General features: G+C 40.9%; 1 protein-coding gene across 3 annotated transcripts in view; it reads left to right on the top strand.

Annotated features, from left to right (window-relative positions):
• Positions 1–13662, top strand: part of VWA3B (von Willebrand factor A domain containing 3B) — a 209618-nt gene that overhangs the window by 122620 nt on the left and 73336 nt on the right. For all 3 annotated transcript variants that reach the window (XR_004343390.1, XM_032592628.1, XM_032592627.1), the window contains 3 exons: positions 4182–4364; positions 10072–10202; positions 12763–12920. Coding sequence is in view for 2 of the 3 variants with exons in the window: in XM_032592628.1 (XP_032448519.1) it covers positions 4182–4364; positions 10072–10202; positions 12763–12920 (472 nt within the window). In the remaining variant the exon portion in view is untranslated. The remainder of the gene's footprint in view (positions 1–4181; positions 4365–10071; positions 10203–12762; positions 12921–13662) is intronic.

The following is a 13662-nucleotide window of genomic DNA, read 5'->3' as shown; positions in this document are numbered from 1 at the left end:
CTATTATTCCCGATACTCAGCAGAATTTTCTGCTTGAAAGCATACACAGAGATGCTATTCAGGATTTAATTCCATAGATACCAACTTACTGCTTGTTTGTTAAATGTCTGGGGAAGAATTATACAGCAAGACAAGTCTTAAATTAACCAAGTGAAAAGAATTCTAGTAATATTCATCTTCATTAAAATGGAATTTATAGGTGTCCTTTGATGGGCATCTCTAGGTGCAAATGGACACTGCAGGGCCTCTGCCAGGAGCAGCCCAGCACATCTTTGGCCATTGTCATTTTGGGACTTCTTTGAAGTTAGGGACTTACCCTGGTAGGAATCAAGAAAATGGGAGTGAGGAAGGCTTTTGCACCATTCCAAACAAAGAGAAATGAGTAAAGCCTAATATGAGGTATACCAGGGATGGGGACACAGAGAAGGCACAGAGTGAGCCACCTGCACAGCCAAACCTCGTTTAGGCAGTTGGGAGAACTGATCCTTGCCTTTCTTGCCACCCCAGTTGACATTTGTGGTGAAAGGGTCATCTGGCTACTGTGTAGACTCAGAGAAGAGAGAACTGGGGAGAGTCTCTCAGGCACACTGCTTGGCCTCATTTAGGGATTGAAGGGACCTCCATGAGGAACATATGAAGGAGTCTTGGGCTGTGAAAGGCTTCCTCAATGTCATGCAGGGGTTCCACATGGAAAGGCCCCGCTACTTTCTTAGACACAGAGCTGCTAGAATAAGTGTGTGGAAGGAGTCAGGGTCAGTCAGGCTGGTGTGCGTGAAAGGTTTACTTCCGTGTTCTGAGTCTTCTCTTCAAAGCTGTGAGAACATAAACTAGGGAAAGGAATCCTTGAGTGGGGTGCAGGCAGGAGGTCAGGAGTGGCTGGTTTCTGTTGCAGGGATGGAGCTCCTTCTGCAGTCCAGGTGTGCCTGCACCCTCTGCCTAGCTCTCCCAACACCACATTGGGTCCAGTTTAGCAAACACTACCTGAGGCTGGGTGAAGGTGGGGGGTTCACGAGAATACACTAACAGACTTTCTCATGCTTGCGCTCTCTTTAGCGGTATGGAATGACGGAAATAGCTTTGGAGCTAGAGAACAGGGTTCAAAGCTCATCCCCAGCACTGCCCATCTGAATGACCTTGGGCAAGTCCTCTACTGTGAATTTCCTCATCTGTGGCTTAGAACTAATACTCCCTATTCATGAGTAAATGAGATGATGTTCCCATGAATGCATTCCACAGATATTTACTGAGTACCTTTTATGTGCCAGGCATTGCTATCAGTCTAGAATACAGTGGTAAGCAAGATGAACCTGTCTTCAGTGAAACTTATGTTTTATAGGGAAATAGGCAATGAGCAAATAAATATATGAAAATGTCAGGTAGCATATGAAAAGCTGAAAATGCTACCCACAGTACCTGGCACCCACAATCAGTACTAAATCAATGTTAATTGCTTTCCCTTCCCAAATATATCAGCTATAAGTTAATACAGGAATAGTTCCTGGCTAAAACTCTACAAAATTAACAGAATTTAGGTCTAGCATATCCAGTCTGGTATCAGGGGTAGTGGCCAGGAGTCCCTGGTAAGAAACAAGGATAACGATAGCCCCCCCTCAGAGGGTTGTAGGGAGGATGCAGGCAGAGAGCACAAGCAGAGCTCTTAGTGCTTGGTATACAGTATGTACTCAGAGATGGAAGGTAGGCTGAAGGGAGGGGAGGCAGCAGAGAGGACTTTGCTCTGTGCTTGCAGTTGACAAGAGGGATGAGGTCAGCTCAGTTAGGTTGCTGTTTGGTTAGGAAACCAGCTGATGGCCAGAGGGGAGAGGAGAGAAAAAAGGACGAGAGGTGGAGGTGGGCTCGTGGCCAGGGGCAGGCTCAATTGCTGCAGCCAGATCCAGAGACTGAGGCTGTGTGTAAGTGGTGGTTGGAATGAGGCCAGACCCTGGGGGACCACTTAACCAGTCACCTCCCTGGGTGGTGTGTGAGCTGCACAAGGCCAGCCATTGGTGCATCCCGAGTCCTCTCTCCCTTATCACTCTGCCTTTCCAGGGCTCATAAGATGAATATAGGAAGGGTTAAAGACCAAATGATAGGAACTAGAAGCAGAGAATAGAAACTGGCTGAAGGAGCCAGCAAGTTGGGTCAATCAAAGAGGGACTCCTGGCACTTGGAAACTCAGAGGAAGTGGGGACAGGACAATCAGAAGCAGTTTCTGAAGGTTCCTAGCTGGGCTATGGTTGTGGTGGTGGAGAGATGACAGAGGAATTCATCAGTTCATCTTTTCTGAGAGCCAGGTAATGTTAACATTACTTGACAGTCGATCCTTACCAAGAGACAGTTTTTTTTTAGAGATATCTTTTTAACGTTTTTTATTTATTTTTGAGACAGAGAGAGACAGAGCATGAACAGGGGAGGGTCAGAGAGAGAGAGAGGGAGACACAGAATCTGAAACAGGCTCCAGGTTCTGAGCTGTCAGCACAGAGCCCGACACGGGGCTTGAACTCACAAACCGCGAAATCATGACCTGAGCCAAAGTCAGACGCTTAACCGACTGAGCCACCCAGGCGCCCCTAAGAGACAGTTTTATTGCAAATGAGGGAAACAAACAGTCTGGCATTGCTTCTAATACCAAAAATTGGCTTTGAATTTCAGTCCTACCACGTAAGAGCTTGATGACCCTAGGAAACAATCTTTCTGAGTCTCAGTTTCTCCTTTTTCTGTGGAGCCCATACCCATTGGGCCATTTAGGGTTGCATGTTACTGGGAAGAAAAGCAGAGGAGCAGACAAATGACTGTAACAATGGTGAGATTTATGTTCCTATGGATAAGAAACCCAGGGATAGGTAGTCTAGATTCTATAGCTACTCACGGATGTCTCCAAGAAAACAGACTTCTTTTTATGTTCATTCTCTACCATCTTTGTTTATGATTTCCACCCTCATGGTTGTAAGATGGCTGCTCCATCTCTAGGGTGTGTCCATTTTCCAGGGGGTGCAGATGGAAAGGGGAAGGACGTTAGGACATTAATGTTGTTGTTGTTGTTGTTGTTAAATCTTTGCCTTTTTACCAGAGAAAAGGAATCTTTCCCCTGGGACTTCCACCTGTATCTCAGTGGACAAAACTGGGTCACATGGCCCATTCTAGCTGCAAAAACATGTCAGAAGATGAATTTTTATGTGTATATGGTTGTTTGTTTGTTTGTTTGCTTTTTAACTGGGCACATTACTGTCATGAAAAGAAAACCAGGGCTCTGCCAGTAAAAACAAGATGGGAGGAATTGATATTAGTAGACAACTATCCGTCTTTCCAGCACTGCCTCACAGGATGATTGTGAGGACTAACTGGCATGTTATGCTCCCAGCAGAGTGCCTAGCACGTACAAGGACCCTCAATAACCGTCTCTTCTTTCACTCTGTGGGAAACTCATTGACAATGGCCTTTCTGAGGCTGGAAATTGCTCTTTTGGAGTAGGTGCTTTGGAAGCCACCTTGAGATCCAGTGGCCTCACTCTCTAGAATCCCAATAGCAAGGATATTTTACCCTGATACTTTCAGTGCTCTAAAATATAACCCAGCACTTTATTATTATTATTTTTAAATATGTTAAGTTTATTTATAGTTTGCTGTGTTTCTTTTTTTAAATTTTTTTAATGATTATTTATTTTTGAGAGATAGAGAGAGCATGAGCAGGGGAGGGACAGAGAGAGAGGGAGACACCAAATTTGGAGCAGCTACAGGCTGTGAGCTATCAGCACAGAGCCCAACACGGGGCTCAAACTCATGGACTATGAGATCATGACCTGAACTGAAGTCAGACGCCCAACCGACTGAGCACCCAGACACCCCTGCCCAACACTCTAAAAGCATGAGCTTTAGGCTTAGGTGCACCTAAAATTGAGTGATTTAGTTAGTCACATCTTTCTTCCAGATTCTTTTCTCCACCAAATTGTGAGCCCTCAGAGGCAATGGCTGAATCATTGGTCTTCATACTCTCACCACCTGGCATTGTTTGCTTTGTTTATTGAATTGACACCTTTCCAAGAAGCCACTCATCACTGTATAAGGAATTACTAGTTGAGAATCTCACTGTCTATAGCAAATACTAAGGACTTTCACATCTAATTTTTTCTTTCTTTTCCTCTCTTTCCATCTCCCTTTTTTCCCCCTCAAAATGTATCATTTCAGCCACCTGAAATGGTTATAGACCAAGTCAAAGTTTTTCAGAAAATTCCCATTTGCACCATCTCCTTCAATTACAATGATGAGATTGCAAATGGATTTTTGAAAGAGCTTGCTTCTTTGACTGGAGGAGAGTTCCACCTTTATAATTTTGGCTGCAAAGATCTGTATCCTCCAGAGCCTATTCAGGTAAGAGCTTAATGAACTGAGAAGAGAGTGTTCACTCTGTACAGGCTGGAGGCCAATGGATAATACCTTAGTTGAGAAAACTGCAACCACAAAGACAACTTAGTCAAGCAAATGAAATCACTTAACCATGTACTCCAAGATGTGGTCCAAGGACCATCTGAACTAAGGCATTTGTGAAAATGCAGATTTCCAGGGTCACACTTCAGAGCTACTAAATTAGACTCTAGGCATAGAGGCGCAGAAATCTGAATTAATAAATTTTGTTTTTCTTCTAAGCTTTTTATTATGGAAAGTTTCAAACATACAGAAAAGTAGAAAAGTATATAGACCCCTGCCTCATGTACCCATCAGTCAGATTCAATAATTATCAACATTTTGCCAAATGTTAGGAATCTGTCTTTTTTTAAGTTTATTTTTGAGAAAGAGAGAGAGAGAGGGAGAGAGAGATTGAGAATCTCAAGGACACTCCGCACTGTCAGTACAGAGCCCGACACAGGGCTTGAACCCGTGAACCATGAGATCATGACCTGAGCCAAAACCAAGAATCAGACACTTAACCGACTGAGTCACCCAGGCATCCCAGGAATCTGTATTTTTAACAAGCATCCCAAGGGGTCCCTACTTGGAACTTTGTTAACCTCTGCTGTTTATAGACATTTGTGGGAAACTTAAGAAAAATTCAGATCCTAGGAAGTCTCCTGACTTCTCAGACTGTATAACCATGTGACCATCTGATAAATCAATTCATTCTAATGGGCTGATAGGAGAAACTAAATAACATTCTATTCTCCAGTACTCCAGTCTTGGCCTGAGGATATGCATTTCAAGAATGCCCTTCTAGAGAACGTTTTTTATCTTATCGTCTCTCCTGCAGAGTCACTTTAAATCCAGGACAAGCCAGAGCAATGCTGACATTTGAATAAACTACTAGAGTCTGGGGAATGAATCATCTGAAAGGAGAAGGATCGGAGGGAACAATGAGCTCTCTGAGCTCACACAGGGCAGGGAATAGTGACTCCCTCCATCAGCTAGACTGGAAAACTTCATAATCCAATGGACATTGGGTAGAGTATAAAGAAGGATCTTGCCTCAGGAGTGTGAAAAACCAAATGCTGCTCCAGGTCTGCCTAGAAAATCTTCAAAATGCACGACCCGAAAGGTTTGATCTATTTCCAAGGAAGTTAACTGCATCCCTGAACAAACCCCAAGAATAATTATAAGAAAGCAAAAATATCCATGACCCAAGAAAGTAAAATTAACAGTTTCTGACATTAATTCAAATAATACCAGGTATGTGAAAAAAGCAAGAAAATACAAGTCCATAAGGAGGAGAAAAAGCAAACACAAAAATTAAAACATGTGCATAACTGATGCAGATATTAGTGTTAGAACATAAAAACAGTTATTGTAGCTCTATCTGATATATTCAAAAAGGGAGAGATGAAAGATACAATTAAGACACAATTAAAAATTTTAGAGATGTAAACTACAATGTATGAGGTGAAGAATACATGGGATGAGAAGAACAGCAGGTCAGACATTGCAGAACAAAAGATTAGTAAACTGTAAGGCAGCAATAGAAACTATCCAAAATGTAACAGAAGAAAAAAAATTAAAACAACAAACAAAAACCTAGAAAATAGGGCATAAGTTAGCTGTGGGAAAATTCAAGTAGTCTAATAAATATGTAGTCGAAGCAATAGTGCCAGAAATTTTCCAAATTGGTTAAAAACTATAAACCCACAGATCTATGAAACACAATGAATGCCAAGCACAAGAAACAGGAGGAAACTACACCAAATCATATCAGACTTAAACTTGTTAGAAGCAGTGACAAAGAGAAAATCTTAAAAGAATAGGGTAAAAGAAGCCGAATTATTTACAGAGGAACATAGATAAGGATGACAGCATATTTCTCATCAGAAACAATGCATGTGAAAAGACAGTGGAGTGATATTTTTAAAGTACTGAAAGAAAAAAAAAGCTCAGTGTAGAATCTATAAACTGAAAATACCTTTCAAAAAGGAAAGTAGAATAAAGACTTCAAAGATATACAAAAACTGAAAAAATTTGTCACCATTAAACCTGCAGTAAAAGAAATATTATAGGCAGTACTTTAGGCAGAAGAAAAACTATACCAGATGGATATACAGAGCTACACTTAGGACTGAAAAGCAAAGGATAACTGCATGGGTCGATAATTAAGACTTTTTTTTTTTTTTACTTCTTATTTAAATCTAATTATAAGATAAATTACCAGAGGGACTTCCAGTTCCAGCAGTAACGGTGTTGCCCCGTTCCTTCCAGATCCTACATCTTATAGCTAAAAAAAATCCTGGATATAACACAACAAATAAGCATAGGAATATTCTGAAAGGTGGAGAGAAGAAAATAGAATCCCTAGGGACCTCAGAACTTAAGGAATGACATGGAAGTAAGTCTTGGGGGATTTGTTAATGCCTCCCATATATCCCAGATAGGACACTACTGAACCCTCCAATCTGGAATCTCTAACAGGCACAGTCAAAAAAAAAAAAAAAAAAAAAAAGACCCAAGAAAACCTCATTCTTCCTAGCCAAAGGGCTGAGAAGAAGGTGACCTAAAACAGAAAACCTTTTTTGCAATACCTGCCATAGTTTAGTCATACACCAATGGAAAAACTTCACCCCTTCCCCTGAGATTTGAGCTGAACAGGGAGCTGATCTTCTGCAAACCCCTGGAAGCAAGTGATGGTGCTCTGATCCCTCTGCCAGGTGGCATTCGTAGAGCTGACCAGATAGCTAATCCTGCATCCCCCACATGGTGGAAGCAGGCAATGCTCTGATCTCTCTGCCAGGGTAGTGTGAGTAGGGCTGAATGGAAAGCTTATTCTCCAAACCCTACTAGACAGAAGCAGGTGGTGTTCTAAATCCTGTGCTGGGGTAGTATCAGAGGAATGAGAGGAAGCTTATTGTCCAGTCAACAGTGCTCTGATTCTCCCATCATGGAGTCCAGTGGCAAGCTGGACTACCCCACCATGCAGCTCTAAGACTTAACAAGGTAGTGTGAGAACACTCTAGTCACTGCCGTGCTTCACCACAGCCCTCATCTGATGGGACTCAGTGAGGAGATGAGCCTCCAAAAAACACTCCTCATCAGTGAAAATGAAAAAGGAATTGTGATTTGGAGATAGGCAGCACTCCACTTGCCCCCTATCCCTGGTGCCAGTGAGGGTTGATAGGAGGCTGAGGCTCCATAACACCCAAAAGAATAAGCATAAATTAAATGTGAAAGAGGAGTAGCCCTCCTGTGATCCTCCCTGAGTGGAGAACTGATCCTCCACCCCATCCAGTATCAACAAGACCAAAGGAGGCAGTGCTATGTGGAGCTCCCCAGTACTCTGACTCCCTACTCTTAGGGGCTCTCTCTGTGAACAAAGTAGAGATTGCCATCCCACACAAAGATAGCTGAACTCCTGACACTGTGACAGCTTGCTTTGACGACAATAACTGGGAAAAAAAATCACCAGATACACAGTTGTGCCCAAATGAAAGTAAAATTTAGCCATGAGAGCCCCAAACATATAAAAAAGTGTACTAGAAAAACAGGTTCCCTAGGATAAGTGGGTAGGACTAGCCAAAGAGACACAGCAACAAGTGGTCTGGTTTGGGAAGCCTTTTTCCCCAGAGACCTGAGATTCTTCTCTGCACAGAGACACCAGAATGTGTGCGGGAAAAACAGGCAAGAATGATCCAGCCAGAGCAAGTGGTCCATTCCAGGAAAACTCTTCCTATGGGACAGGGACCCTCCTACCCCACCCAGTGACACAGAACACCCTGGGGAGAGAGTAGAGGCACCAAAAAATACCTGGCAATGTGACTAGAGGAAACTCCTTCTGCCGGCTTAGACAGCACCAGCAGGGACCAGTGGGTGCCCCAGTGACACCAAATTAATAAAGGAGACCAAAATAATATCAAAAAGGCTCTGAAAATTAAACTGCCATTGGAGCAGCAGCCCACAAAAGTAGGACAAAGTCCCACATGCTAAATTTAAACAGTTACTGTGAGCTAAAATAAAAGTTTTATTTTGAAATTTTTTTAAAGTTTATTTATTTTGAGAGAGAGAGAGAGAGAGAGAGAGAGAGCAAGTGGGGGGAGGGGCAGAGAGAGAGGGAGAAAGAGAGAATCCCCAGCAGGCTCCACACAGCCAACATAGAGCTCCATGTAGGGCTTGAATTCGCAAACTGTGAGATCATGACCTGAGCCAAAGTCAAGAGTCAGACGCTTAACTGACTGAGCCACCCAGGTGCCCTAAAAATAAAAATTTTTAAATAAGACCTAGAGTTTCATAACACAATATAGCCAGAATGTTCAGGATACAGTAAAAAGTCACTCATCATACCAAGAACCAAGAAAATCACAACTTGAATGAGAAAAGACCATCATATGATCCCAACACAGATAGATGAATCAGATGTTGGAATTACATGACAAGGATTTTAAAGAACCTATTATAAAAATGCTTCAACAATCAATTACAAGTTATCTAGAGAGAAATGAACAAATAGAAAATCTCAGCAAAGATGTAGAAGTTATAAAAATTTCCAAGTGGGTATTCTAGAACTGAAAGATGCAATAAAAAGTAAACTCACTGGATAGGCTCAGTGGTGAGAATGCAGATGACTTAATGTTATCAGTGAACTTGAGGTCAGATGACAGAATTCTGTCAATCTGAACAATAGAGAGAAAGCCAGAACCATGGGAACCTATAGGACAATAATGAGAGACATTAGTATAATCGGAGTTTCCCAAAGAAAGGAGAAAGAAAGGGGGGTGAAAGACTACATGGAAAAATAATAGCTGAAAGATGCCCAAATTTGGTGAAAGATATAAACATACAGATTCAAGAAAATGAGTAAACTCCAAAGAGAAGTATGGAGTGGACAACTTTGCAGTCATAAATTTGACAACTTAGAAAAAAAAAAGGACCACTTCCACAAGAAACAAAAACTACCAGAAATCAACCAAGATAAAATGTGCAGTGTGAATCACACCAAAATAAATATTTTATCAAGAGAAATGAAAGCAGATGTCTGAAAAAATACTTGAACACAAAAGTTCATAGCCTGTTTATAATAACCCAAGCTCATAAAGTCCCTCAACCAGTGACTAAATTTAGGTATTCAATATATAATATAATACTACTCAGCATCGGTGAATGAACTCCTGATTCATGCTGCAACCCTGGTGAATCTCAAAGCGTATGAATGAAGTTGGACAAAGAATACATACTGCATGATTTCATTTATATAAAATTCTACAAAATTGAAGCTATAGTTTCAATATAGTGACAGAAAGAAGATGAATAGTTGCCTAGGAATTGGGGGGGAAGGGTTTTAGGGTATGGAGGATGGCAAATTTACAAGGGGACCTGAGGAAACTTTTGGGGTTTTGGATATGTCTATTATCTTGATTGTTATGAAGATTTTACAAGTGTGAATGTCGAAACTATTCAAATGGTACACTTTACATACATTTGGTCTATTTTATATAGTTTTATATTCATATAAATTTTATATTAATTATACTTCACTAAAACTGTTTATTAGAATGGAATAATATGAGAACTACATGAAATTCTTTAGATCTTTTCTTGATACAGTTGGTTTTCTGTTAGAAATGTTTGAAATTTGAACTCTTCACAATATGTTTACTTCTCATTTTGGCAGAATGAAGATCTGACTCTTTTAATTAAGGAAATGGAGCAGGGACGAAGTGACCTGGAGAAGGTACAAAACCTTTATTCGGAGTCCTTGATCATGGATTGGTGGTACAATGGGGAAAAGGAAGGAGACAGTAGGTGAGTGTGCCAGAGCCCCTGTTTTCCCCCTCAGATGCTCTGCTCACTCTCCTTGCTACCTCTTTTTTCTGTAGTACTTCTGGGGATTTCTTTTAGTGAAAGGAATCACATAGCATGATTATGTAGGAATTTTTTTTAAGGAAAGAGAATTCATAATCTAATTTTATAATCTAATATGTGGCTTAAAGAGGCCACATGTTTACCTTTATATGTAAGTTCTAAAATCCTTGTGTGGCACTTAAGAGAGCAATGTTAACATCTCATCTCCACCCCGTGTGGATAGGCCCCCCACCCCCAGCAGTGACAGAGCACAGCAGGAGTGCTATGTTTTGTAGCAGATTTGACTCAGGGATCAGGAGCCCCAAGGGTCTCTGTGTGATCTTGGCGAATCTCTAACTTCTCTCCATACCTGTCCATTGCTGAGTCTCCATTTCCTCATCTTGGAAATGGCAGCTGTGGTGGTAGGTTTGGGATAGATAATTTCTCAGGTCTTTTTCTAGCCTATAATCTAATATGCCTGTAATTAGAAATCTTTTAAACAAAAATCAAAACCACACCAATATTCAGAAATGGTGTCAAATCTTATTAATACAATTTAACATTATACAGATATTCAAATATCTCAGCTTCATATAAATACCCTATCAGGAAGATGTCTTTTTTTTTTTTAAGGTTTATTTACTTATTTGGAGAGAGAGAGAGAAAGCGTGCACATGTGCACATGACTGGCGGTGGGGGAGGGAGAGAGAGGGAGGGAGGGGCAGAGGGAGAGAGAGAATCCCAAGCAGGCTCCACACTGTCAGCACAGATCCTGTTGCAGGGCTGGATCTCATGAACTGTGCGATCATGACCTGAGTCAAATCAAGAGTCAGGTGCTTAACTGGGCCACCCAGGTGCTCCAGGGGGATGTCTTTTTTTAAAAAACAGTGATAGCAAATACAAAGAAGTTGAAAATACATTTATCAATCAGGATTTCATCTTTGTCAATATTAACTGTCTTCTTCTTAGCAAATTAAGCATTCATATGGGCTGGAGGCAGGGCATGAGCATGGAATCAGTAAAAGAGATAAATATTATACTGGGAAATCTTCTAATGAAATTTTACAGAATTATTTTTAAAGTATTTACTTGGAAAAGCTCAGGTCCATCTTCTCAATTCAGATAATTGGAACAAATAAACTAACAGTCAAATAAATGGGCAGCACCTCAATGTAAATTACCCTTTGTAGCTTAACTATCTTCTTTCCCTTATTTAATCAAACTAAAAAATCTCGGGACAAAATGACTAGCTATTACTTGGAAGTTGGCTTAGTCAGTTGACTGTATCTGCTATTGATTGAGTAGTGAATGCATTTTTGGTTTTTGTGTTCTTTTTTAGGGGCTATGTTCTAGAGTCATGCAGAAAAGTATTTTAATCCAGGCTTCCCATCATTACATGTTGGGTAAATTTGGGCAAGTTAGTTAACCCTGCTGAGCCTCAGTTTCCTCATCCACAACATGGGAATAATGGTGGTCATATGGTTGTTGGGGAGATTAAATGAGGATATGCCTGTCATGTAATAAAAGCCTCATTCTAGAGAGAGTATCCTCCTATAGTTCCTTATAACATAACATCAGGAAAAGTTAATTCGCTGACATAACTATAGTCAAAAATAAATTACCTTGTTCTAGCTTTTTACTGGGTGAAAAAATGTTTCAGCTCCAAATCTCCTCTCCCTTCCTTCTTTTTTAAAGCATTTATGGAAGCGCAGATCATTTGCCTGGCGAACTGGGATGCACAGATGAATATAAGCCTGGCCCCTTCCATCACAAGATGCAGTGTGGTGGGGGATACAGACACACAAGATTATGGAACACTGTGGAGTGGTTGATGAAGTAGGCAGGCAGGTGGGGGGGGGGTGTAGAAGAGAGGGCATGTTTTACAGTGTTAGAGCAGGAGATTGTTCTGGAAACTTTCCTTTCTGTGGCTGCTATGTTTAGAGCTTCAGGAAAGGTGTGTCTGGGAAAGTTCTCTGGCATTTCTAGGGCCCCTCCTGGCTCCAGATCTTCACCAGAATGGTTTGCTGTGATCTGGTACTGGCATAGGGGGTCCAAGGCAAGGGTTTCCCTTCTCTGGCTTTTATAAGAGCTATCTAGTCAACCCTATGGTTAGAGAAATGGGTTTGTGTAAGGCTTTCTCATTTACAACTGGCTTTTCCTCATGTTCATTCTCACATCAGTCCCACAGAGTTAGTGCACAGCTGAATTACCCCACAGTTTATAGAAGAGGAAAGTTAGGAAGTTCAGAGAGGATTCAGGGACTTCGGCAAGTCACACAGCAGGGAAAGAACAGAGCTGCAGTGTGAGCCATAGCTAATGACTCCACATCTGGGCCCCTGTCCTTTCTTTGGCATCAGGGAAGATAATTCTTATATTCACCAAGTGAGGCGAGGCCCATTTCTTTAAGTTTGTAGCATTCAACATGATTGTATTGATCTAATTCTGCCTTCTTGATGGAAATTCTGTGTTTCTCCCCACTCCTTTTTTACATCTATTTTTTTTTTTATCTAAATCAAAACAGGCATCAAAAAGAAATCTCTTCTATGGTTTCAACTTCAGAAAAATGTGCAAAACCTCACTCTGATGTCAAATCAGCACAAATGTCATCCCTAGATACGTTGAAATTACCAGAGGACTTTTCAAATCAAAAGATTCCGAAAAGGAAAGTCTTCCACGCAGGTATCAGTGAACAAAATGGTTTGAATCTCATTACTAGTTTTCCTTCAATGCAAGAAGGTAGAATAAAACTAAATCCACATAATATTTATTTTTTTTAAATGACACCAACACTTCTTTTTTTTTTTTAATGTTTATTTATTTAGTGAGAGAGAGAGCCGGGGGAAGAGAGAGAGAAAGTGCACAAGCAGGTGGGGGAGAGAGAGAATCTCAAGTAGGCTCCGCATAGAGCCCTGTGTGGCCCAATCTCAGGAACTGTAGGATCATGACCTGAGCAGAAATCAAGAGTCAGACGCTTAGCTGACTGAGCCACCCAGGTGCCCCAATGCACATAATATTTCAAAAGGAGCCTAAACTTATGGGTTTTTGGTTTTGTTTTTGTTCTAGTGACATGTAATTGACACATAACATTATATTGGTTTTAGGAGTACAACATAATGATTTGATAGTTGTATATATTGAAGATTGATCACCACAGTAAGTTTAGTTATCATCCATCACCATACATAGTTATAAAAACATTTTTCTCTTATGATGAGACAAAAGATCTATTAAGATCTACATTCTTAGCAATTTTCAAATACGCAGCAAAGTGTTAACTATAGTCACCATGCTGTACATTACATCCCCATGACTTTATTTTATAACTGGAAGTTTGTACCTTTAGACCTCCTTCGCCCATTTTGCCAACTTCCCCATCCCCCACCTCTGGCAACCACCAGTCTACTTTTTTTTTTTTTTAACT

This window comes from Lynx canadensis, chromosome A3 (genome assembly GCF_007474595.2).
Source record: "Lynx canadensis isolate LIC74 chromosome A3, mLynCan4.pri.v2, whole genome shotgun sequence".
Taxonomy (NCBI): Eukaryota; Metazoa; Chordata; class Mammalia; order Carnivora; family Felidae; genus Lynx; species Lynx canadensis.
Note: the sequence above shows the minus strand (reverse complement) of the source record. Positions and strands in the feature narration are given on the sequence as shown.